Below are 25,397 nucleotides of genomic sequence, written 5' to 3'. Positions count from 1 at the left end.
TTAAAGCCAGACAGAGCATGAGGTGTCCAAATTGTCTCCAGAGAGGGGAAATGGCAAAGTGCTTCAATAGGACAAAATGCACCCACATGGAGAGGCTCAGAGCAGATCCCAGCACAGGTCTCTGTGCAGTGCAGTTCTCCTGCATGCCCTGCTCTCTACCCAAACCAAGGTGTTACCTGCACACACACTCAGCCAGGGAGCTGAGCCCAGACAGGCAAGAAAGCCACACAAGTCCTAAATCCCAGGGTTGATTTTTAAGGGGCCACCCTCATCCATCTAGGAATGTTTGTGGGGAGGCCTGGTGACCACTGCAGTTCTGCAGAATTCGAGTAACCTGAAGCAACCACCAGCAAGTGGAAAATGGCTACATGCAGTTTTCATCAGGCTGACACATGCCCTGGGCCCCTCTGGCTCTGCTGCACGTACTGTGGTTGAGGGTGAAGGAGGTCTCCAAGCTGCCCAGGTGCTGGAGCCTCACCCCGGCCCTGCTGCGGAGCGCCGGCATGGTCTGGGATTTCCTCTCGGCCGCCGTGTGCTTGGACAACCAGGCATCCTGCACCCTGCAAGGGGAGCAAAGACAGGGCTTGGGCAGCAGCAGCAGCCACACCACCAGGGCATGACACAAGGCACCAGGATGGAGACCTCTCCCCTCCAACACACCAGTGTGGGACAATCCCAGCGGGACTGACCGCACTATGCCGATGTCGCCGCTCCACGAGGCCCTAGGGCTAACACAAGAGCAGGGATGCTGCTCAGGAAGCAGGGATGCAGCTGGGACTCTTGTCTCACCTGCAGCTGGCTGGGGGGGACACTGCCAACCTGCGCTCGCCTGAGCCTGGGGGTCTCATGCAGGAGCTGGAGGGGAGGGAAGGGGCAGGGTGCTGAGATGAGGGGCCCCTGCTCAGGGCACGGTGCTGAGCAGAGCCCCAGAACCGCTGGGGTTTGCCCAGCGTGGGTGTGCACGAGCCCATCCCACCTCCCCTGGGGCAGGGAGCACAGGGATGACCCCCACACCCCAGCACCAAATAGAAGGATGCAGTACCTGGCAATATTTCTCTTCCCCACGTATCTGAAGTGAAATAAACACACCCTAGGAAAAAAAGAAATATGTATCTGTTACGCATCCTGCAGATCAGGAATGATCCAGGGCATTTAAAACCTACCCTGTTCTTGTCTGCAGACACTTCTCTGTGCACAAGGGTTTGGGTCTGTATTTACAAGTCACTTGACCTCATACTCTTGATTTCAAAATTATATTGCACATCCCTGTCTTCTCACCCATTTGTTCCCCCAAATTTCCTGCAAAGTGGAGGCTGTGACAGTGACAGGGGAAGCTGAGCCCACAGGTGGTGGGACACACCCCAGAGAGAGCACAGGGCACCACCACTACACCGTGCTTCCTCAATATAAACTTACTTCCCTTCAGAGGGAGGAAGAGCTTGTCATTACAACCTGGCCAGACACCCCTAGGGCTGCACAGGACAGTGTGCACTGTGGCCTCCTCCTTAGCCATTCTGACCACACAAAGGTGCAGTGTTTGAATAGCAGCCTCACGATACTCACTCCAGAAGCATGAGGACATTGATCAGCTCCTGGGGGGAGAATTTGTTCCAGTAAGCTAAAAGAGTATCTGAAAGAAAATGAAGAATGGTGCACTGAGATTTTAAAAAAATCAAAGTGGGGACCTTACAGACCAAAACTGATGGTCCCTTGTCTTTCTGGCTGCCTCCAGTGAGCAGGAGGCACCAACCTTCAGAGATCATCTTCACAATGTACAGGTAGCACATGAGAAGTGTCCGGATCTCGAACTGGTCCAGCCGGCTGCAGTGGGACACGCTGCTCCTCATGGAGCTCCTGCGGATCTGTTGGGACACAGGAGTGACACAGAGGGCCTGGGCTGTGCCCCAGAGCTGTGCAGCACAGGCACAGCAAACCTGGCACACACCAGGTGTGCTGGCATCCTTCCTGCCTCCCATGTGCACCCCACAGCGCCCTGCCTTGGAAAACAGCTCATCCAGTGATGAGCAGCCTGGAAATCACCAAACACTTCTCTGCTCAAAGGAAAAAACATCTGGGCAGTGAATGACAGGTTACCCAGCAAAACACACAGCAGCCTGTTTTCATTTCCCCTGTTCTCTGTAGCATCTAAGCTCCTGGACAATTTTAAAGCCAGTTCTTGAAAAAAAAAATCACTGTCAACATTTAAAGCAAAAATGTGACTTTCTGTTAAAGGCATACACTTCAAAACAAAATGTCAGTTATTAAAAAAAGGAGGACATTTAATCTTAAGAACTTTTTCCTCCCCTTGATTTTTGGAAGTGTTTAGATTATTTCCTCCTACTTAGTGACTCAGGCAAAGTAAATCAAATCCTGCTGATGAGTCAATTTATGTGGGAAAGGCTTGGGCATTGTGTGGTGGGAAGCATGACTTCTAAAGTTATACCGATTTTATTTTGCATTCTCTGTGCTTGCCTGAGCTAGCTGTATCCTTTGATAAATGCATAGGATTAAACCCTAGGCTTCTCCAAAGCTTTGCCTCATGTTTGGAGAGGGATCCACAGATCTTACTTGCCGTTTATTCTGGGATAAGCTGTGGATGTGAGTCATAATAAAGGAGAAATAAACAATCATTTTAGAATTGGAGACATGGTGCTCTGGCCAGAGATTTGCTATTGACCATGCCAAACCATCAAGACAGCACACAACTCACTCCAGGGGAATGGGGAAATGAGCAGTGTCTGCCTCTGCAGGGAACTGCTGAAGCTGTGCTCCTCCACGTGGCATTGCTTTTACATGGTTTTGTGGATATTGCATTCCCTAACAGAAAGATTGCTTTCAACAACTCTGAAAAACATTCAAGCACATTCAAGAGGATGTCTGGCCATGGGGGAAGGGCTGGGCTGGAAGCAACACCACCTCCTGCAAACCCCATCAGCGGTGCTGGGGCACATGCTCAGGGCTTTGCTGGAGAATCAAGTGTCTGGCTGTACCCAGTGCTGGAGCTCTGTGATTTATGGAGGAGAGCTTGCAAGTCAGCACACAGCCAGGAGCCCAGATAAACTTTGCCTTGCTTGTTACAAGGGCCAAAGTTTTTGACGATGCATCAATGACCCACACCAACCCAAGGTATCTGGAAAGTGCCTTGAGGGAAAACCAGGGACTGGTTTGCACAAATACCTGATTTCCATGTGTGTAATCTGCCAAGAAGGAGAGTACTGAATACTCCCCAGTCTGAACAGTGGGGTCACAGGTATTTGTGGCATGACCACAGTCACCTTCTACAAGTTTGGGCCTGTGGTTATTCGCCTGGGCTGGTTTTTCTGAAAACACTGTATCTTCAGCCAGTGGTCACTGTCAATCTCACACCACGGTGCTTTGCTTCTCATTTGGAAACCAATTCCCAGCACCAGGCACTGGTGTCTAGCCAGGCTCAGACCTGCCCACACACAGGGAGCACATCTGAGTATGGAAAAATGCACCAGAGGAGCAGAGATTTTCCACATATTTTGTGTGAAAGGCACATGATTTTGCCTTTCATCTTCAACAAGTAATTTGTCAACAATTCTACTTTTGGCTCAGTGACGTTTGAAGAGGGAAAGCATACCAGCCCCATGACTCTGACCTTTGTTAAACATCCATCTGTTTCCAGAGATACCTATAAGCTGGCTTTGGAGAGTGCTACCACAGAAAACTCATTTTCCCTCCCCCTTATTTAACAGAGCCTGCAGGCTGAGTGCTGCTCCTCCCAGCCCCTGGTACATTACATTTTCACTCTGATCCGGAGAACTGGTTGCTCCCTCTGAGTTCAGGGATCCTTTTGAGTCCTCTCGCTTTATTGCATGGCCATTTGGAAGGGCTGCTCCACAGGCTGAAAAAAAACCACCAGACCCCACAATTAAGCCCTTTGCACTTCCCAGCACAGCACAGATGGGGCTTGCCAAAGCCCCATGTCAAAAGCTGGAAAAGGAAAAATCTGGAAAGGGAACTTAGGGTGACACCACATCTGAGGAAAACCATGTGAAGTCTTTTAGGGGATGACTGTTTCAGGTTTGGGGTGCTTCAGGTTGGTAATAGCTATGCTAAAATAATTAGGAAATTTAGAATTTAGAAAAATTAATGTACCTGGATCTTTGTCTGCAATCAGGCTGGATCTGCTTGAGGGGGATGGAAAACTGCATATGAGTTCATCCCTGGATGCCTGTAAAGCAATATAAGATTCTGTGACCAATGAAATATAACACCTCTTCTCCTACAGAAGGGAACAATGCAATACAAAATGGCAAATTAGAGCAGGTTTTAAAAACAACACAGATGAAAACAGAAATTTCCTTACTTTTATAACAAGGGACAAAGGACTTGGGGAGGCGTAAAAAGAATAGCAGAACACATTAAAGTCACAGTTGTGTTTTCCTTTTTGTTTTTCATCATTTGAATTGAAATTTTGAATTTTCTCAGATGTCCTATTTGCTATTCTTTTGCCCCAGCAATGAGGGAAGTCTGGTCTGGAAGGCTAAGGCCACTCGGGAGCCACAGGCACAGCTCTCGGGGCACAGGCAACTCCCCAGAACTGCTGCTGGAGTCCCAGGCTGAGTCCTGCTCAAACTCATTGCAGCTGGAGGGACTCACCTCCCCTTGTGGGGACTGCACACACTGTCCAAAAGCATGTCAGACATGGAGGCACCCAGCTTTACTCACAGGGCTGGAGGCAGGGCAGGAGCTCAGTGCCTCGTGGCCAGCCACACGCTGCAGGTTCTCCAGGAGCACCCCAAACAGAGGCAGGTACAGCTGGGCAATTTTTGCCTGCTGGTTCTGAAAGCAGGCACAGAGAAAAACCTCAGTAAGAGCCCAGGTTTCCAGTGGAGTGAAAAAAGAGGAGCTCTTGAGCCTACATATATAAAAAATATATATATATACATATATGTGTATGTTATATATGTGTATATATATACACACACACACATATATATATATATATCTGTATTCACACACTGTATGTGGTGGTGTTCGAGAACATGAGCTGGTTTGGCTCCTCATTTCCACTTCTAGAGCTGACAGAGAGGTATCACCCTTCTAGCACCAAGCTTGGGGCACTGGGGGGTTTTGGAGGCTAAATAACATTCCGTCATACAGGATGTGTGACAAACTAAGTCCTGCATTTCCTCACTCTTTAACTGGCACTTGATTTGCACAGTTTGATTTTTAAGTGCAACACCCAGGAGTAACAGAAACATTTTCTCCATGCCTGGTGCTGGCTACTGGTTCCAGTCAGAAACTCTCTATAGTAAATGCTCCTAGTGTAAACAGTTTCTAGGAAAAGATTAATTTGGATTAACTGGTACAGACCAAAAATGATTGGGTTGACATTTTCTAAATGGAGGACTCTTTTACATCCAACTCTTTTTTGTTAAATATATCCTGGATTTTGCTGAAAGGTTAAAAAAAAAAAAAAAAAAAAAGAAATTTAAGGTTTGCAACATTTTAAATAATAAAGAAATCTAATTTTTTCTTCGGATCCAGTATGACAAAAGATTAAAAAAAATCTTGAAAATACTACTCATGAGTTAACAAAACCTTCTCTCAGCTGTTGACAGAGCCAGGGCTGGCAGGGTGTGCCAACACATGCTCAGCCTGTCCTGCCCAGAATGTGATTTTTTTTCCCTTGGAGTCTCTGGACACCAGCTGAGCATCCTGCCCTGGCTCCATGCAGTTTCCTGGTCACACTGCCTTGAGCACAGCTCACACACAAATATCCTGTGGGACAGCAGTAAGGCAGGGGGAGTTTCTGAGGAGCCAGGGGAGTGCTGCACACTGAGGGAACAAACAGCTCCTGAGCTGGCCATGGATCCTCACTGCAGAGAACAGCAAGCCCACCTCCAGCTCAGGCCTCCAAACAGGCACAGAAGGGAGGGAAGAGGAGCTGGCTCTGGGCCCATGAGAGCCCCTGGAGCATTTGGGGCACTCCTCCCACCCTTCATGCCAGGAAGCCATCCATGTTCCAGCAGCACTCAGGAATGCAGCACACCAGGAGCAATGGGAGGGCCACAACTCGAAACAGAGACAAGTTTCCAGGCTAGAGCAAGGACAGGTAGTGGCTGCACAAATAGCTGGGCACTTTGGAGGGTGCATATGGGTCAGCAGGGAGCAACACCGGGATAAAACAAACCCATTTCCAGCCTCTTTCAGCATCATCACGTCCTGAGCCTCTGACCAAAGAAAACTTGAGGAAATCCAGCACCTCATGAGAATCAAGATCCTCTCCTGAGTCACTAATTAGTAAAACATGCATCTGACTTGTAACAGAGATCAGTTCTGTTTCCTGATTATAGCATGTTAATACAGGATATGAATTTAGGCCCAGGACCAGAACATCACTGACGTCCTAATTTTGTTGAACAACTCTTGGCTAATGACTCTCTCATGTTCCTTAATGATTTAGGGCTTAATTACCTAAATACTCAGCATGAATAAGAGGGCTGCAGTTGTTTCCTAGATGGTTTCAGAGCTATTACTCTTATCCCATAACTATCAGTTATTTACAATGGTTCCCTAAAAAGCAATTAGAATACCCTTGGGTGCACCATGCAGTACCTAAAACTCTGGTATGTGATTTTTTTTCATAAAATTCAACATTAATTTAAAGAGCCAACAAAACAGGTCTGACCTTGTGCTGGTATCTGTTGTCAAAGGCATGCTTGATCAAGAGATTTTTTAAGACAGAGATGGCTGTATATCTGATATCATAATTGTCCTGCAAGGCAACAGAGGCTTCTCTAAGAAGCATCCCCACGAGGAAGTGATGCTTGCAATACTCATCAGTTAAACTGTACTCAAGATTTGTGTCTGAAAGAAACAACAAGGCAATGGTTAAGGCAAATGTTCCAAGAGTCTGTTCAGAGCAAGACTTAACAGTCATGGTAAGCCACAAAGTCCTCCAACAGTGTTCACCACTCTCCTGCAGTGCACTGATCTTTGAAGAAAGCTGAACTGACCATACAGTTTTCTCCACCAGTGAACTGTCATGTCAAAGAATTTGGTGTCTTCCAGGCCAGGCTGTTCATTAATTTCAGCCCTCACTGTTTCAGCAGCACCTCAAGGAAGGATTTCTGCAATGTGATGTTCTGCAAAGCTTCTCTCTCCAATGAGTAATTTGTAAGTCAGAGACAGCTGAAATGGGGAAAGACAGCACAATTTATTGCCTGGGGATGCTTTGCTCCTGACTGGGGGCTGTCCTGTAACCACCCAGGCAGAGGGGATACCAACCTCCACCGAGCAGCTGTGAGGGTGGGAATGGGCAGTGGAAACAGTGGGTTTACCTGGCCAGCCCCAGCAGTGCTGCCCTGCAGCTCATTCCACATCCCCCACCAATCTGTGCTCCTTCTCTCGAGGTCAGAGAGCAGAGCAAAAGCATATAGTGCTGCTGGGATGAGGGGTGCAAATGAGGACACGGTGCCAAGTGGGCAGTGCTGCACCCCAGCCTGCACAGCTGCATGGGCCAGGGAGCCAGGCTAGGGCTCCAGGCTGCTGCTTGCCAGAAGCAGATATTGAACAGCTCCTCAGAAGCTGCACTGACTGCCAAGAGAAAGCCAGCTCAGTACCTCATCACCTTGCTTAACTTAACTTGTACCCTGCATCTCACACAGATTCAGATTCTGTGATCAAAGCAGAGGCTGCTGCCAGGATAAGGCATCACTTCTGCTGAGGCACCTGGGCAGGGCAGCAGTGACAGACACAGACTGTGGTGCAGGGTCATGTGCACTGGGCTGCTGTGAATGGCCTTGTCCTGACACCATTATCCCTGCCAGGCCATTTACCAAATTAGAACTGCCACAGGGGTTTGGTTTTCACTTCACTCCAAAGCTCTCTGTTCTTCCCCCAAAAACCTACAAATGCCAAATGCTCAGCTCAGATTTCCTTTTTGCAAAACCCCACAGGTTCTAGAAGCTCTTCCGTGGTAATGCAGGGGGCATTCAGCTTTGAAAATCCCAGCCAAAGGGTTCCAACAGCTCTGTGGCTGCAAAAGATATTTTTAAATTCATTGATTCAAAAGTAGCATATACTGGAATGTGAAACTCTGATTCAGAGGAAAGAAAAAGCAATCTGGCACATTACCTAGCTTTCACTGTTAGTCATGTTAGCAAATGCCTAATTATCATACGTCACGATTATTACATTAGTTGGAGGCAAGAACGTGAATACTTAATTTGACATTAGAGGATTTGATCATTCTAGTTGGACCTACCTAGTGAAGTGAACCATTCCACAGCAAATGAAAAAAATTCTAATTATGTGTAAAAAGAAAAGGGACAAATAAAAAGACAAAAAATAAACAGGAAAAAGTAATGCTCAAAATCTTGGAGGAACAGGACAGTATGTCATGTTTTAGTATTATCTGTGAGGCTTTTGCTTAACTCTCAGCTTCTGTCAATCCCTTGGATTCTTTCCCATGACAATATTGCAAATCAAATTGTGTGCTGCTGGCCATGAGGCCAAGCTTGGGGGCTTGCTCTGGCTGATGTCCTCATTGAGGCAGCAGGGACAACCAGTCCTGCATTAGCTGGGAGGTTTCAGAGTTGCTGTTCCAAGATGCAACACTCCAACTCAACAGGATGTTGAGAGCAGTTGAAAGCTGTGCTCTGCCAGCCTGCCCATCTGCACTGGATGAAGTTGCAGAAACTCTCTCTATCCACCTCCCTGAGGGCTATTCCTTCTTTTCCTAGAAGCAGAGCAGTAGGGCTTTGGGCATCCCCTCTCTGCATCCAAACAGGCTGATGAAGAGGTCAGACACACCAGCAGGGTGCCTGCTGACCCCTGTAACCACAGGCCTGTCCATAAAGCCAGACAAGTTTTCAGTGAAGGTGCATGGCTCTGCCATGGCAGCCAGGGCTCAGGCACCACTGCAAATGCACTTCTTCCACCTGAGCTTGAGCTGCTCTGCTGCCATGAGCTGCATGTGAACCTCAGCTGTAGGTCCAGTCACAATAAAACACAGCAGAAAAGATGAGCTGCCCTTACAGCTTTTCAGTTTAACCATCACAAAAGCAAAGGCAAATGTTACCCAAGAAAGAGCATCCTTATGTTACTGTGCCACTAACAAGCATCAGAGAGGCACCGTGCCTGTGTTTTTCTTGCCTGTTTCTAGAATACTCTTTGTTATACAATGCCAGGCAAGCAGCCAAACTGATGGAAGAGATTAGCAGCTGGTCCAGAAAAACTCTGAGGATTCAGGTATTTGCCAAAATAAGGCATATTTCATTTACTGCTACTTCTGCCACCTGTACGTGTGTGGAACCACTTTGGACTTGTATGGCTTCACTGTGAAGCACAACCAAACATCCCCTTTCCTCCACCAGAATAAATCATACAATCATAAATCCACAGGGCTTTTACATGGGGAATCCCAAACCTCACTCTCCTCCAGGCCAGGCTATTGGCATCCAAACCTGGCAATCTCTACTGTATTTCTGCAGCACAGATGAGCCATTAGGACCCAGAGGGGATGAGGCTCTGTCTGTAGCACTCCTGGGGGCTGGCAGGGGCTGCACTGCCATCAGTGCCACAGCTGCAGCACCCACAGCTGCTCACAGCCCCTGCTCAGCCCCCTGTACCCCGTGTTGAGCAGCTTCAGGAGCAAAGAGAACACGGTGAGACAGCGAAAGCAGCGTGGCTGTGCGGGGGTGCCACAGCACAAACACCCTTGGAATGCACCGAGGACTGGCACGGGCTCAAGCTCTGCTGGCTGCCTTCAGGCTCCAGAACAAGCTCGAACACACTGTGCACTGCTGTGCTCTTGTTCAACCTGAAAGCAGAAGGTAACTTAGATCCCCTTCTGGTGGCCACAAGGAGAGCTGGCAGCAGGGCAGTGAGTTCTGTCTGTCCTCCTGCACCCCCATTCCCTGCAGAACCCACCACTGAGACACCCACTTCTCAGGGGAGGCTGAGAACAGGATTGCATTGCACAACTTGCCTATTTACTGAAAGACAGGCAGTGTCTTCCAGATATTGCTAATCCCATGTAAACTAAAATATAGGAAATACCGAAAAGACTGACTGCATACCATACTGGAACAAAATGATGTAATCCTGACAAAAAAACATCTTGTCCTGAGGTCAATGTCCTAACCAGGACATACATTCCCTTGACACCAAAGCAAAGTTCATCTAGTCAGAAGCCATAAAGACGAATAAATAATAGCTCTTTAGCCAGAACCTACCTTGAACTCTTTGCAGCTTGGGTTTGGAAAATGTCATTGGTAAGTTCAGAGGAATGTAGTGCTCATGATTGCAAATAGTTTGAAGAAATTCAAACTTGTACTCAACCAGCAGCTGAGATAAAAAAAGAAAAACACAAACTATGTTTTTAGTTTGACACATTTTCTTCCAGTTCAATGTGCTTGTTGCACAAGGATTGAAGAATCTAATAAATAGCATCTGGTGCAACTATTAAATGGCAAATTCTCGTGTTGTTCTCCCTAAGTGCCAATGCACATGGATGTCACTTGGGACTTCTTTGTCTCTTTCATCCAGGCTATTAACCAGTCTATCCTTTCATTCTGACTCTTTAAATTACTTTAAAGAACATCTGGGTACAAGCTCTTGGCCCAGACAAAGAGGTCTCTGCCTCTAAAAGGAGCAGAGTTTAAAAGGCCTCCAAGAGTTGTGTAAAATAATCACTACAAAGCTGTGACTGATGTACTTATGTACAGCTGCAAACCACTTTTCAAGAAACATACTGCTTACCTTAGGGTCTTTTGGGCTGAATCCAGAAATGTAATCATTTATCAAGTTAAAAACAAATCCTCTGTCCATAAAGGTCAAACAACGCTGGAGAAAAAATAGCAACATGTGGCCAACCATTAAATATAAAAGCAATCATCCTAAATCCCCTCCATACTACTGTCCTGTCAGCAGCCAGATTTCATCCTCTGGGTTGCGGCTGATTTTCTAAAACATACGTGATCCTGTTTCTCTGAAATCATTTGGGTGATCATACTTAAGTCTCCAGTGGACAACAGAAATATTTAAAATGAGAATATACATATTTCAGGTTCCAAACAGTTGCTAGGTGTGCCTGAAAACCCTTAGTAACATACAGAGTTACTGTCTCTTTGGAAAGAGAAGGTTTTCTTCCTAGGAAAGCTTATCCCCTCAAGAGTTTTTACAACTGAAAAAAACAAAGACAATATAAATTAAAACTACATTTGTTTGCTTGCTCTGTATTTCTCATTGGCTACTTTTTTTTTTTTTTTCTTTTTTTTCTCCCCCCCTGATAAAATCCTGGGAGAAGGAAAGAAACTGCTGACCTTCAGGAAGTTAGCCAAGCTAAAGTTGACATTCCTGGACTCTTCAGGGATCTCATTATAGCGGATGGTCACGTGAGGAATGATGGCAAGCAGCAGCGAGTGCAGGGCGTGCTGGTAGGACTCGGGGAACCTCTGGCCTCTGGGCAGCTGAAACCAAGAGCACATCCCAGCTCAGTGCTGCAAGCTGGGGACAACTCAGCACAGACAGTTCTTTAGGGCTTGTTTTTGTTGCTTCCTAATAAAACGGTGGCCAAAGAAAGTATTGGCTGCAACTGCAGTAGGTAGTACCAGAAAAGGAGGCTGCACAAGCCATAAGGACTTCTGGAATTTTTAAATTACAGCTGAGAGTGAAAGGACAGAAAAGGGAAAAGTAAAGTGAAAAAGAAAGTTAAGCTGTTCAGCTTGGCAAGTTGTTTTCTTTTTAACAGAGAGCCACACAGCTTTTCAGAAAAGCTTCTGGAGGAGTTTGTGACAGTTCTGTAATGCAGCATTGACCAATTCATTTTTTATTAATAATTGAAAAATTTTTACCTTGATTTTGTTTTCTTCCAGTAAGTACATTGCCATCGACTTTGCCAATGCTTCAAAGAAAAACCACGAGTACTAGAATGAACAAAGAATACTATTACTTTTCTCAGCACTTTGGACATGACTGATAAACCCTCTCTATGTGGGGAAGCACCTATGTGGGAGGGAAAGCATCCAAATGGCTTTTTGGAAGCACAGCTCTGCTTGCACAATTGACTTGGAATAGACTTGGCAGCCTTTGCTGCCCAGAGACCTCCTGCCATTCTTAGGGTGGGAACAGATTTAGCCCCTCTGCAAAGTGAGTTTCTGCCTCTCTGGGCCTTTGCAGGGCTTGCACCCCAATGCACCCTGCCAGGAACCAGCTGAGTTTGGGATGCAAGCCCTGCAAAGGCCCAGAGAGGCAGAAACTCAGTTTACCTCCCAGGTGTGACTTGAATGAACAGTCTATTGGTGTCTCCTGCCACGGGCTTAAATAGAGGTTCCCTGCAAGAATTCATCTCTGTTTTAAGGGGAGAACCTCAAGGATGAGGATGCAAGGAGCTGCCCTGGCAGCTTTGCCCCTGCACTGGGTTTGGATGGGGATAAGTGTGGGGCTGTACACCAGACCCCCTTTTCTTCCCCTCTACCCTTGGCAGCCAAGTACTGTCAATACTTCACCTTGAGAAGCTTATTGATGGCTAGAAAATCTGCTGACTGCTTCAGGATGGTGGCCATGGAAAGCACCAGGATCTCATGGGTCATCTTCGCCTGCTTGGCACTTGGTTTCTCAGCTCTAAAGACGTACTGAGGCAAGAACAGCAGTGTCAGTGTGTGCCTGCTCCCAGCAGGGAGGCTGGAGGGGTGGTGTGTGGTGACTGACCTTTATGAAGGAGCGCAGGTAGTGGTCCAGACCTTCCTCGTGGCACTTGGACACGATGTGCAGAAGAACCCTGGGGAGAAATGTGGTTTGTGTTTAGCACACAACACGAGGGCAAGTTCCTCTACCTCACAAAGCAGACAGCATGTGTCCCATCCTGCTCAGCCCCAAGGGCCTCACTGCTGGCATGGCCTGGTCTGCAGAGCGACAGTTCTTGCAGGCCAGCACCTCACACACAGCTCCTCACCATCCTTGCACAAAGCACTCAGATGATGCTCCCAAAGCCTCTTCTCCACTTCTGTGCTGGCCCAAGAATCACCCAGAAAAGCTGACTTTTAACACTCAAGACTCCTTGCACGAGGAGGTGAGACAGAACATTGTCCATCACTGTTATAATCTGATACCTCCTTGAACCCCAGGATTTATTCATTCTGGAAGCCTCTTTTTTTTTTTCTTTTATTTTATTTACATCATATGGTCCTTGTTACATGCACTGGATTATTTTGGGCTGTTGCTTTGCAGTGTGGGAAGGTCAAGCAGACCCTGGAGAACATGCCAGCCCTTTGGACTCATTCCCAGGCGGCTGATCAAGGCAGCAAGAGCTTGGTTTCCCCAGCCACTACTGGGGATTTACATTCCACTCCCAGCCAGAGGGAACAACAAACTATTGCATGTTGTCACAGACCCCAGAGGCCAAACCACAAGGAGGAGTTTACAAGCCATTTATCAGATAAAGAAAGTCTGATTAGAAAAGAGACATTAAACAGAAAGCTACTGACTGGAAAGCATCAGGCTAAGCTTTGATAAAAATCACTGGAAATGAAGGTGGGAGCTGGTCACCCAACAGGTACCTGAGGTCACCTGCTCCCCTGTCCTCACCCTCTGGTGCTTCAGACAGAGTGGAATTACAGTGCTCCACAAAGGAAAAGTTCTCACAGCCCACATCAATATGGCACAGGGCTGTGACTGCAACAGGCACCACATCCCTGGGCCCGGGGCTCAGCCTCCAACCTCCACCTCCACGAGAGCAGGATGCTGCTGGTACCTGGATGCACGCTCTATTGGCACCAGAGAAGGATGACATGCAGCATCCCCTGTGCAGGCAGCACCTCACTGAGGCAGCACCACGGAGGAAGATGCGTGTTTGGGGGCATCTCTGGGCTCCAGGGGGTCACTGCCAGGCAGGGAAGGCTGGAGCTCCCTGCAGTGCCTGCCTGTCCAGCACTGGTTGGTGGTGCAGAGCACTGCTGGATCTCCAGTCAGCACAGCTGGGGCTGCAGAGCACTGCTGGATCTCCAGTCAGCACAGCTGGGGCTGCAGAGCACTGCTGGATCTCCAGTCAGCACAGCTGGGGCTGCAGAGCACTGCTGGATCTCCAGTCAGCACAGCTGGGGCTGCAGAGCACTGCTGGATCTCCAGTCAGCACAGCTGGGGCTGCAGAGCACTGCTGGATCTCCAGTCAGCACAGCTGGGGCTGCAGCAGCCACACCCAGCCCTGGGGCAGCAGGAGCAATCCTGACACCAGGGACAGGGGTGCTGGGATGAGGCCAGGACATTGCTCCCCACATCTGCTGCCTGCAGCTGGGACATGCCAGGGCACTCTGGAGCCTTTTGAAACGACAATAACTCAGCTCCCAGACACACCAAACCCTTTCCCTTTTGAGAAACAAGCCAGGAGTATCTTAAAAGCACCACACTTTTCCTCACACCACTCCCAGGCCAAGAGCCCCACTATGGCCCCTGCCATCCACATGATCCAGGGGAAGACAGCAGCAGGGGACAGCCAGCGTGCTCTCTTGGTACCCTGTACTGGGAAACCAGACCCTGCTCTGCACTGCCTTTTGTGGCTTTGCATTTGTCACTGGATGGTTCACCCAAGACTCACATGGTGCAGTTGACAGCTACTTCATCCTCCTGCGTCACGTTTGTGAGGACTCTAAATAGTTGCATAAGAATTACAGGTAGAAACTGAATCATTACTTGGATCTCCATGGCGTGCAAACACTAAAACAAATGTTCAAAACACAGACACTTTTAGTTCAACGTGTTGCAGATGTTAAACATTTACAGCTCGCAGACATTTCTGTGGCAATGGGACAGGCAAAGGCTTCGGGGTGTGGAAACGCTCCAACCCACTGGAGGACTCGGCAACTTGGACCCACAGCAGGACTTGCTGCCTCCTTCCAGCTGACAGATCCCAGCTGCAAACCTTCAGGGACCAACACAAATCCCTCAGGGCAGGTATTAATCCTCATCTCAGATGTGTCCAGGCAGCTATGACTTAATTAGAAGTCACATGCTACTATTGGATTTGAAAAGCCCAGAATTTAAGGCTGAAGTTTTACTCTCAAGTCTTCTCATCACTTGTGCCAGTTTTTTGAAGTCCCATTTCCACAAATGCCTTTGGAACATGAAAAAACTGCTGCCCAATGACTTTCAGAGAGACTTTTCAAAGATTGCTGTTGAAAATGGAGTTTAAGGCCCTTGGCAAAGGTCAAGATCATCTCATGCACACGCTCTCCACCAACCTCACAGAGAAAGCTCATGATATGAGTCTAGGAAAGACAGCATGTTTCATTTTCAGTTTTCAAACCATTAAAAATCAAAAGTTTTTAAAGCTGTATCTAGCTATTTAAATTACTGAAATTCTTGAGGTGCTGGTGGTTAAGAATCCCTCACTTGTGGTTAGCACATATCTGTCTCCCTGTCTGTAGGCTGCACTGAGGGCACTGGGGCTTGGCAGGATTAGGACCTGGCAAAATGCTCACAACAAAACTACTGGGCTTGGCTTTGAAACCTGCTACTATTTCTATTTCTTTAAATTTTATACATTATCTGACACACATTAAGTAACCCTGTGGTGACACATCCCCACCACTGGAAGTGGAGCTGTTGCTACAGCACCACTCTCAAGAACAGGCAGTTATGAAGGAAACAAGGACAAGTAAATAGCCAAAAATAATATTCCCTGCAGAAGCCCTTGCTGGACCTGCTCCAAAGCCCTTACTCATGCTGCAGTGATTACCAAAAAGCAGGGTCTAGGTCATAGGTCACCTCTGCTCAAATTTAACTGGCTGATAATCTCATGTATCTTTTCCAGCCTGAAAAAGAACTCCTGTTTCAAATGGGCTTCCAGAAAATAAGGAATTATGCTACATTTTAAAGGGCTGAATCAAACCTAGAGCAGCACGGGAGGAGTGTGTGGGTCCAGCAGGAGAGAGCTTTGCCATGAGCATGGCAGAGCAATGCTGACTGCTTGCTTTATATCCCTTGTGGAAGGCAGAGGGAAGCAGCACACAGAAAACTGTCTGACAAGATAAAATGAATGTAGGGACATGAAAAAACATTTCATTGAAATACTAGCCCATCTGACAGGATAAAGCAAAAGTGAGGGTACTGCACAATGCACTGGCCCCAGCAAGGGTGTGTCCCCACAGGGAAGGGTTCTGGGTATTTGCTGACAGTCTGTAAAAACACAAATGAAGCCCAGTGACAGGCACTGTTCACCTTTAGGTATTTAACAAGCTCTCCTGGCACTTCCTTAGCTCCCGCCTGAACCAGCTGGCAGTAGTGGAAGAATTTGTGCAAGTGCATGTCCTGGAAGAGACAAACAAGTTCAATTCAGCAGCCTCAACATTTGTCAGCCCCTACTTCACTGCGTGCACTTGGAAATCTGGTGACTTACCTGCAGCAGTGGGCCGTGCTCCCCATGACCCTGCCAGTGGCACTTTTGATCCCCAGCTGCCATCTCCCAGGACTGCTCTCTGTCTTTTCCAACATACCCATCCCCTGCTCAGCCCCTGGCTCCAAACTAACCCCAGTATTAAAGCACAAAACTTCCAGCAGTGTTAAAATCTCCCGTGGTCCTACTCCCCTGATGGCTGGGAACCCCAGTCCCCAGCCAACACCAACCTGGGGAAACAGCAGCTCTCTCAACAGCTGCAACTCACAGAAACTGCTTCACCACCTGCCTCGCCAGCCTCCCACTTCCATCTGAGGCAGGCTCTCCTCGCCATTACTCTCCCTCCTCCTCCAAGGTTAGATTTAATTACTGGCTTATTTAACTCTGAAAAGCACCAGGAAATGGAATTTGGTGGGATGCACAACTACTGTGCTGCTCTCAGTGCTAAACAGAGTCAGAAAATCTGCAAAACAGAGTTGGATGCTGAAAGCCATTTGCTCTGAATGTGAATGCAGCTGATGACATCCAGCCAAGGGCACTGCCCCAGGGGCAGAGCTGACAGGAGGTGCCCCAGAGAATGTGCTGGGGGTCTTTGCTGCACACCCCATGAAACTTAGGGAAGTCCACAACTACAGCAGATCACACAAGGACTTGGTAAAACAGCCTAAACTGCTTTCAAAGGCAAACCAGGACTGTTTTCTTGTGTCTGCTGTTGTCAGAGAACTTTTGTTTTAAAAAAACCCTTAATTTTATTAAGTCTAAAACTAGCTTGGACTGAACAATCTTAGAGGTTCCTGGGAGTGTCCTTCCTTTTGTTCCTTCTCACCTATAGAATTTTTCCCCATTAGTTGCAGAGAAACCTGACTGCTATTACTTATTAGGTGCTTGAAAACACAAAAAATTTAGCTGGGCCCAGGAGGGAAGGGGAGCAGGTAAAAGAGAAGGCAGGAGCAGCTGTGGGCTGGCTGGTTTTCTAAAGCTCCAGAACAAAACACTCTCAAAACTGTCATCATTTAAAAAAAAAAAAAAAAAATCACCATAACCCAGACAGAACTACTTCTTCTTTTTCCTCATCTACATGGCCCCTGCACCCCCTGTCCTACCAGAGCACCCTACAGTACCAGCCACCACCACAAAACTTCTGATACATCTCATCTACTAACCCCAAATTTCTACACATTCCTACCATTCCAACTAAGTATTCCACAACAACAAAATCAACTACCCACAAGAAGTTTGTAAAACACAACCTCTCCTCCATCCTTTCCCATCTCAACTGTAAAAACTGTCACAGTCCCTGTTTCTGCTTTGTTATTAATGCCATAGTTATTGTTATTTATTTACCTTGTTTTACATACTAGTAAAAAACTGTTACTCCTACCCCCATATCTTTACCTAAGAACCCCTTAATTTCAAAATTACAATAATTCAGAAGAAAAAAGTTTACATTTTTCATTCAAAAAAAAAACCTCCTACCCTCCCTAACAAACACCTGTCTTCTAAACCAAGACAGAGGTCTTTTCAACATTAATGATTCTACAGTTTGGGGAAACCTCTCACATCCACCAGTTCTGTCTTTTGCATCATTGAAGCAGGTCATTTTCTCAAATGTTTCCTTGGTCCTGCCAGATATAGTGCAATTGGCCAAGGAAACATCTCATTCAGGCACACAATTATCTCATCCCATCCAGCCAAGGGGCAGATCCCTGCAAGTAATCCCAGCCATGCTGCTTCAGAAGTATCTCTGCTTTGCAAACCAGGCACCAGGGCCCTCTTCCCCACACCACCTATGGCTTAGCTGTAGTAGAGACTCCTCCTTTGCACTTGTGCTGGAAGTTTTTTAAGGTGTTTGACTTACCTGGGTATAAATGGTTGAGTCCAAATGGATTCTGATTTTAAACAGTGGCTTTGCTCCATCCACCCATTTTGCATCCATGCTGGGCTGCTGTGAACAGACAACATCCAAGCACTTGGTCTCAGACTGTGGTGAGAAGGTGGCTCTGTGCAGACCCCTGGCCAGAAGGTGCTGGCTGGGGTGGAATAAGGGGTTCACCCCCAGCACAAACACCAACACCACCTTCCCCCAAAAGACATGCACACAGAGCATGAGCTCACTCTCCTGCTCTGTGCCATCTGCAGCAGCCCAGCCTGCCACAGAAATATCCCCTGCAACCTGCATAACCAGAGAAAGTGGAATTAAAGGTGTTCTGTTTCCCATCCCTAAGAACTTTAAGCTTTGGGGGTGCCCTGCACTAGAGATCTTTTCAGCTGAGCAAAGAACCAACAGAAACCCAGAATTTGAAGTGGTAACAAAAGCTCAACTTTGCTGTTCCTTTTCCATTCCAGCCCGTTTCAGGTGGCCTTCCTACCTTCCGTGAGTCAGAGTCTGCGAGGCCCAGGTAGCCGTGGGGGAGGCTGGATGACACTGGCAGGTGCCGCTCCAGGGTGACGATGCGCCCGTCCTTCAGCAGCGGCGCCCAGGCGAACCCCACTGCGGAGACAAGCACGGCAGCAGAGTCAGCAGACACACGGTGGAGCGTGCTCAGCTCCAAAAGAGCTCTGTCTCACCCTGGGAAATCCAAACCTGCAGCTGTGCAAGTGGCTGCAGCAAGGGATCAGCCACGTCGGTGTCATTAAATCACCTTTCACCCCGCGAACAAATTCAGACACAGCACAGACCAGGAGCGGTGTGAGGGGCAGGAACAGCGTGTGAGCCGTGGCTGTGCACCATGGGGGTCCTTTGAGGACGCAGGGAGAGGTTTCCCAACCAGTGGGACCCAGGTGTGCACATTCCTAGTGTTGGTCAGGTCAGCCCCTGAGACCCTGATCTCACAGCAAGTTTGTACTGGTGACCTGCCTGACAACAGCACATTTGTGCAAGTCAAGTCAGGAATGCCCAGAAAGAGTTGCAAGACTGCAACAAAAATTTGAGCTTTAATAGAAACTAAAAACATTGAGTTTATTCCATTTTAGACCTACAATTTCATATCAAGTTGCTTTTAGAAAAGAAAATTCAGATAGGCTGGTAAGTTAATCACATTTTTTCTCATGTCCCTACATTTGTTTTATCTTGGCCTTTTACACTCCAACAGAAGTAATTTAAGCATTGAACATACCTTGAGTTTCAACGGTGTCTTGTTTTTTCGATGTTGCCTTTGTATTAATTTCACAGCTGACATGATAGAAGGTGAAAAGCAAATGATGCTTTTGATGGAGGTGAATTGGAAGCTCAATTTTAATCTAAAATGATATCATGATAGATCAGACTGTATTTTTAGTTGTGGGGTAATATTTTAGTTCTATTTCACTTCACAAGTGTTATGTTGTACGCAGTTACACAAGACACATTCTTACCCATCTTAAATAACTCCCAACATTTTCATCACATTTGCAACATTACTTATTAATGGGGGTGTGTGATTGGAGTGCACAAAGCGTGACAGTAAAGACAGCACAAAACAAACTGACATTAAAACTTGACAAAGGCTCTGGTTTTGCTGAGCCCTGCTGCTGAGGCAAAGGGCTGGTGATTATCTTTACCCATATTTCACCCAGCCCTGGTAAAAGAGGTATCCTGAAAATCCCCTTGGCATTGTAGCATCCAGGAAAATCTGCTGTTTCCCACACTTTGCTTTTACCTCATCGTAGAACTCCGGGCTCTGGTTGTGATGCAGCACGGCAGCGTACGCGTTTGTGGTCAGCAGAGGACCCCCAGGTTTGCCATATATGCACTGGAAACACAAATGAAGAGCTGAATTTGGGGTCCTGCCACCCTAAATCAGCTGGCCAAATTAAACCAGTGATCATGGAAACTCAGTGCTTTCCTCCTGCCCTGCTCAGCCTGGCTGGTACAGAACACCCAGCAGTGGCCAAATGGCAGCCCTGATAACAGGTAACATTAACCCACCTTTAATGGCCTGGCATCAGCTTCATCTGAATCCCTGAACTCAACACAGACAGCAATATTCCTTGCCTGAAAGGGGGGAGAACAGGAGGATGAGCAGCAGCATCACCCTGGCCCACACCAAGCTGGCTGCAGGTCACTGCCCAGGTCACTGCCCAGGTCACTGCCCAGGTCACCCACCTTTGCAAACACTTTCTGGTTCTCATACTTCAAGTGCAAGGGGTAGACATAGAGATGGTTTTTGTAGACAGTGAAGGGGTAACAGTATTTTGCAACTTCTGGGACAAGCTCCTCCACTTCAACTGCAATATCCTCAGCACCCTTCTCAAAAGGTTTTATAGGAATGTAAGAAGCTGTGAAACAATCTAGAAGAGAGTAAGAACAGAAAAAATTAGGTCTATTAGAAAAGCCTTTTGGAGAGGAGATCAGCCTACATAACCTGTGACAGGAGTTGCCAAAAGCCCATGAAATGATACTGAACACATCACAAGTCCTTTCCTTGCTTCAGTTTCTTTAAATGCAAGGTAAAGAATCAGAAACACCGACCTTGTTTGTAAAAAACAAAATTCACCATACAATGTTATGGATCAAAAATGTGATATGAGATTGGTGGTAAAGCAGGCAGCTGGCTTCCTTCAGATACAGGATCTGATGGCCAAACTGTAAAGCAATTCACCCCCTCAGGTAAATCTCTGCACTTGGACCACATCTCCTCCACAGAATGCCATCAGAAAGACAAGCCAGTGGTTGTGCTGAATTACTGGTTTCTCATTTGCAGCCCTGAGATACTCTTGTTAATAATACAGCAAAATCCCCCCTAGAAGCATTAACTCCTGAGGCTCAGGCCATCAGCATTTATGTTAAGATCCAAGGTCCTTACTTGTGAAGTCTAGCGGGATGTCTTTGATGATGATATTTAACTGGGCTGGAATAACTTGCTGCTTTGTCTTCTCTGGTCTGTGTTAGGAAGAAAGGAACAAGAGTGTGAACCATGAAAGCTCAGGTGCTGAGTATTTCACCAGCATTTTTTTTTTTGCTACCTCCAAGTATTTTAGAAATTGTCATCTCATGCTTACATTTAACTGTTTAATAATGTATGTTAAAATGCCTGCCCAGCCCCTGCACCAGTCTCTCACACTTACTTCTTATACTCAGCTAAAAGCTTCAGCATATCTTCATTTGAGAGTTTGCCACTGTCTTGCTTGTACAGGGGTGAGAATTTTCCATCAGCATCAAGAGTGCCCTGGGAGTCTTTGAAAACTGGTCTGCAGAAAAGAAGAGTTGTACTTTCAAAATGTTGGTAAACATACAGACACTGAGGTCTTTGGCACATCTGAAAGGCAGTTCATCAGGAAGAGCTTCACTGGCCTGTGACTGCTCCCAGTGCCACAGACCTCACTGCTCTCCCACCCCGACAGGGTGCTTGGACCCTGCAATTTGTCACTGCAATCACATGGGACATCATTACCCACTCCCTCTCTCCAGCCAGGTCAGAAGGACACATTCAGTCCATTTCCAAGCCTGGTCCACAATCACAAACATCCTTTCATTCCCTCCCACTAACACCAAGTGGTAAAGCTTCTTCCCACTTGCATATGGGGTCAGAGCACAGAAATCCTCCTGAGAAAGGAGTGCATGAGAAAAAACAGTTTGGAAACATGCAACAGCTTCCTCCTGAAACCAGAGCAGGAGACTGGACTCTGCCCTGGATGAATACCAGCATCTCTGCCCTTGAAAAGAATGGCTGTCTGTGTATAATAACAACATTAAAGCATCTGCACTCCCCTTCTGTGCAAGCACTTTCCTCTGAGACCCACAGGGGAAATGTTCTGTGGATGCAGAGCAACGCAGTTCCCTGCACCAGCCCACTCAGCTCCTTGGTGTCCAAAGACAGCTCTTTACCCAGCAGGAACAAACCTGAACCCAAAGTCAATGCCCACCCAGAGCCCACCATTAGGCTGAGAGTCCACTTGGAAGAGGGCTGAGTGCTGGCTCCCAGGATCCAGCTGCATCCCAAAACCACCATCTCAAAGATGAGCAGCCAGCATTACAGGAACATCCAGTTCAAGAACACACATTGCAAGCAGTATACCCCCAAACTCCAGCCCACTGTGACAGCTTTCTGTGTTCCTGTGTCATTCCCAGCCCTTTTGTCAGCATCAAAATGCAATTTAACACTAGGAGGCAGTAGATGATCTTGCCTTCCTCGGACTGAGATTTAGAGAGTTAGCACTGACATACTTATCAGTCCCAATAAAAGAACAGCAAGGAAATGGGATCACTACCTCCAGCCATTCCCAAGAACTTCAATTAAAGCAGAGTTTAAGATGAAAAACAAAATCTGTCTGATTGCCACTGCCAGGCTGGGAAGTGCTCTGCTCTCATCCTGTCCCTGGCAATGGCTGGTGCTAAGAAGGAATTTCTGCAGTGATTCCCTTGGTAGCATGGGATGGTGTATTTTGTCCCTAGAAATGTTCTGCCCTGATAGCAGTAACTACAGGTCAGTAGGAGGGTTACTGCCTTCCCAGCCCTAGCACCGTTTACTTTTGAATATTTTGTTTCCAATTCTAGCTAGAGCATTTCAGGCCAATCCCAATTCATTCTTGGGAGTTGGAGCCAAACTCTGCCCTCGGCTGCAACCTCGATGACTTCAGTCACTTGGGCCCTTGCCCAGCCGTGTCCCAGGTCACCCCCAGCAGCTCCCACAGCGGGCAGAGCCCAGCCCGAGGCACTGACCTGGCAGCCCAGCCGAAGGGCATCCGGTACTGCCCCAGACGGCTGCACACCTGCTTGGCCACCTTATGGACCTTCTGGGCAGCCTGCAAAACACGAGAGAGGCAGGGCAGCGTGTGCCAGGAGCTGGATGGTGCCCGGAGCAGCAGGGAAGGGCACTGCAGTCCCCAGGGACGAGCAGCTCTCTGTCTGCTCCCCAGGCACCAGCGCAGCTGCCAGACGTCCCCATCTGTCACTTCACACCACCTACAGCCAAAGCAATTGCAAATGTGGGCAGCGTTCAACCTCCTCGGGATTGAACTGTCAGGGCATTAGTGCTCTGTTTGCTGAAGGGTATTAGCTTATTTTCCAAAACCAACTGCAATTGGCTCATCCTATACGGACTTACAAACTGTGCCAAGGGAATGCCATCATTACCAGGTATTCTATAATTGACTTTTCAGGAACTACTCCTGACTGGCTGCCACAAGGCAGCGTCAGCTCCACCTGGATGCAGGCTGATGCTGGTGGTGGAAGCAGCAGGGCCTCTCCTTTGGCTGTCAGGAAACATTTCTTCACTCAAAGGGTTGTCAAGCATTGGAACAGGCTGCCCAGATTAGTAGCAGAGGTATAAAAAAACCACATGTAAATGTGGTGCTTAGGGACATGGTTTAGTGGTGGGGTTGACAGTGCTGGGTTTATGGTTAGACTCAATGATCTCAGGCTTTTTCCAAGATAAAGGATTCCATGATTCTATGCAGACAGTTCACTCTGGGGATGAACAGTCCCACTTTTTCCTGCCAGCCCAGGCTTTGGCTTGGTGAACTGTAATGGGGAAAGGTCTGGCCCTAAATGCTTGGCTCTTTCTAAAAATCCTCTGTCTCTTTCCAGGGGAAGGAATCAAGTCTTCCAGGAGAGCCCAACTGAATCCAGCCTGGGAACAGTGCAGAAAGAATGGACAAAGACTGCATCTGCCCGAAGGAGACCGAAGAGCCACAGAACAAGCCGTGTTTCAGCCCACTCCCTGCAGCAGCAGCCAGCATCACTCAGTGGATACTCCCATGGCCCCAGCCAGTACCTTCCCAGGGTCCGAGTTTTTCATGTAGGGCTCCACACAGTGGGCGATGCTGCCCTGCAGCACCTTCTCCACACGGGCCACCAGGAAGATCTCTGCGTGCGGGTTGGTCACGGAGAACACCCCCTGCAACAGAGAGGCAGCAGCTGCCACACAGCAGGACCCCAGTGTGCACCACGGGGTCTGGCCCTGACCATCCCACTGCCCCTTCCTACAGCCTGCCCCAGGGATGGGCCACAGGGGATCACCAGGCCTGAGCATGGCCAAGTCTTGGAAAACTCTCCCTGGTGCTCTGCCACTGCCAGTGAGCCCCGTGTGGCAACCTCAACACTGCCCAAAACTCAAGAGGAAAGCTGTTTCCTGGTCACCACACAATGGATAACAACACACTTCAAGGTCACTGAAAAGCCTCAGCAGTGACACAGAGTGAGGAGAAAGCGAGATATTCACCCGTTTTATGTAGCGCAGGCAGGACTCGGGGACCCCGTGCACGAGGCTCTGGGCAGGGCAGGCTCCCTGCACGCCCTCTGCTCTGGGCTCCGAGTTATCCAGCAGCATGTCCCGGACACACGGAGGGTTCAAGTCCACGTGGAAGTCAGCTGAAATCTTGCAATTACTTTTCAGGTCGAATAATGCCAAGCTTAGGAAAAAGGGCTCAACCTGGAAATTTTATTGAATATGTATCTTAAAAAAATGCATGGCACAGGCTCAAGAGTATCAACACTCGCTCTCCCTGATAGGGAAACTGGGAACCTTCTGCTTCTGTTTGTTCCTTTAGTTTGGTACAGCAGTATTTTACAGGACTGTACCACACAATCCATGCTTATTTGCTTTATAAATATACAGATCCATTTCTTCCTACACCTTTTTGCATTTTGATCTAGTCAGTTTGAACAAAGATATATGAAATATAAAGAATGAAATCCATATGTTTTTTATGTAAGTGGAAAACTATGAAGTCAGGAAGAAAATATGAATTCAATTTATTTGAGCTGCTTATCATTTTGCAATGAGAAATCAGCTTAAGAGTGTTTATGATCACCTGCTAAAGATCACTGTATTTATTTTCCAAAGTCTACCAGCTCTGGATGGCTCAACTGTGACATTCAAAATGTTCCTCAGATGCTATCCCAGGAGGAAAGTAAGTTCTCCCAGCCAGGAGAGCTCAAATACAAGGCTGACACTGCTGAGGAAATGCATGTGCAAAATCTGCCAAATGGTTTGTAGCTACTGACCTTGACAGCACCAGGCAAGTGGCAATAATTCATGTAATTCTAATTCAAACATCCTAGTAGGCGTGCATCCATGGAAAGATAAAAATGAAGGCCTGAAGATAAAAC

The 25,397-nt window shown here is 47.5% G+C and overlaps 1 protein-coding gene across 4 annotated transcripts in view; it reads right to left on the bottom strand.

The window, feature by feature from the left end:
- The window catches only part of DOCK11 (dedicator of cytokinesis 11), an 81,596-nt gene that overhangs the window by 26,579 nt on the left and 29,620 nt on the right, over positions 1–25,397 (bottom strand). For 2 of the 4 annotated variants that reach the window (XM_015626228.3, XM_015626225.2), the window contains exons 12-39: positions 24,508–24,717; positions 24,061–24,183; positions 23,007–23,089; positions 21,413–21,535; positions 21,151–21,227; positions 20,451–20,635; positions 20,274–20,339; positions 20,005–20,097; positions 19,483–19,606; positions 18,736–18,857; positions 18,225–18,311; positions 16,192–16,281; positions 14,570–14,688; positions 12,688–12,757; positions 12,486–12,611; positions 11,832–11,903; positions 11,301–11,447; positions 10,738–10,821; positions 10,212–10,323; positions 6,662–6,840; positions 4,696–4,809; positions 4,123–4,198; positions 3,765–3,868; positions 1,751–1,862; positions 1,564–1,630; positions 1,043–1,090; positions 790–855; positions 427–560 (exon numbers count right to left, since the gene is read on the bottom strand). In XM_015626228.3, the coding sequence (XP_015481714.1) occupies positions 427–560; positions 790–855; positions 1,043–1,090; positions 1,564–1,630; positions 1,751–1,862; positions 3,765–3,868; positions 4,123–4,198; positions 4,696–4,809; positions 6,662–6,840; positions 10,212–10,323; positions 10,738–10,821; positions 11,301–11,447; positions 11,832–11,903; positions 12,486–12,611; positions 12,688–12,757; positions 14,570–14,688; positions 16,192–16,281; positions 18,225–18,311; positions 18,736–18,857; positions 19,483–19,606; positions 20,005–20,097; positions 20,274–20,339; positions 20,451–20,635; positions 21,151–21,227; positions 21,413–21,535; positions 23,007–23,089; positions 24,061–24,183; positions 24,508–24,717 (3,013 nt within the window). The remainder of the gene's footprint in view (positions 1–426; positions 561–789; positions 856–1,042; positions 1,091–1,563; positions 1,631–1,750; positions 1,863–3,764; positions 3,869–4,122; positions 4,199–4,695; positions 4,810–6,661; positions 6,841–10,211; positions 10,324–10,737; positions 10,822–11,300; positions 11,448–11,831; positions 11,904–12,485; positions 12,612–12,687; positions 12,758–14,569; positions 14,689–16,191; positions 16,282–18,224; positions 18,312–18,735; positions 18,858–19,482; positions 19,607–20,004; positions 20,098–20,273; positions 20,340–20,450; positions 20,636–21,150; positions 21,228–21,412; positions 21,536–23,006; positions 23,090–24,060; positions 24,184–24,507; positions 24,718–25,397) is intronic. The other 2 variants (XM_015626226.2, XM_015626227.3) reach the window with 2 other exon arrangements.

This window comes from Parus major, chromosome 4A (assembly GCF_001522545.3).
Source record: "Parus major isolate Abel chromosome 4A, Parus_major1.1, whole genome shotgun sequence".
Lineage (NCBI taxonomy): Eukaryota > Metazoa > Chordata > Aves > Passeriformes > Paridae > Parus > Parus major.
This window is presented reverse-complemented; position numbering and strand designations above follow the sequence as displayed.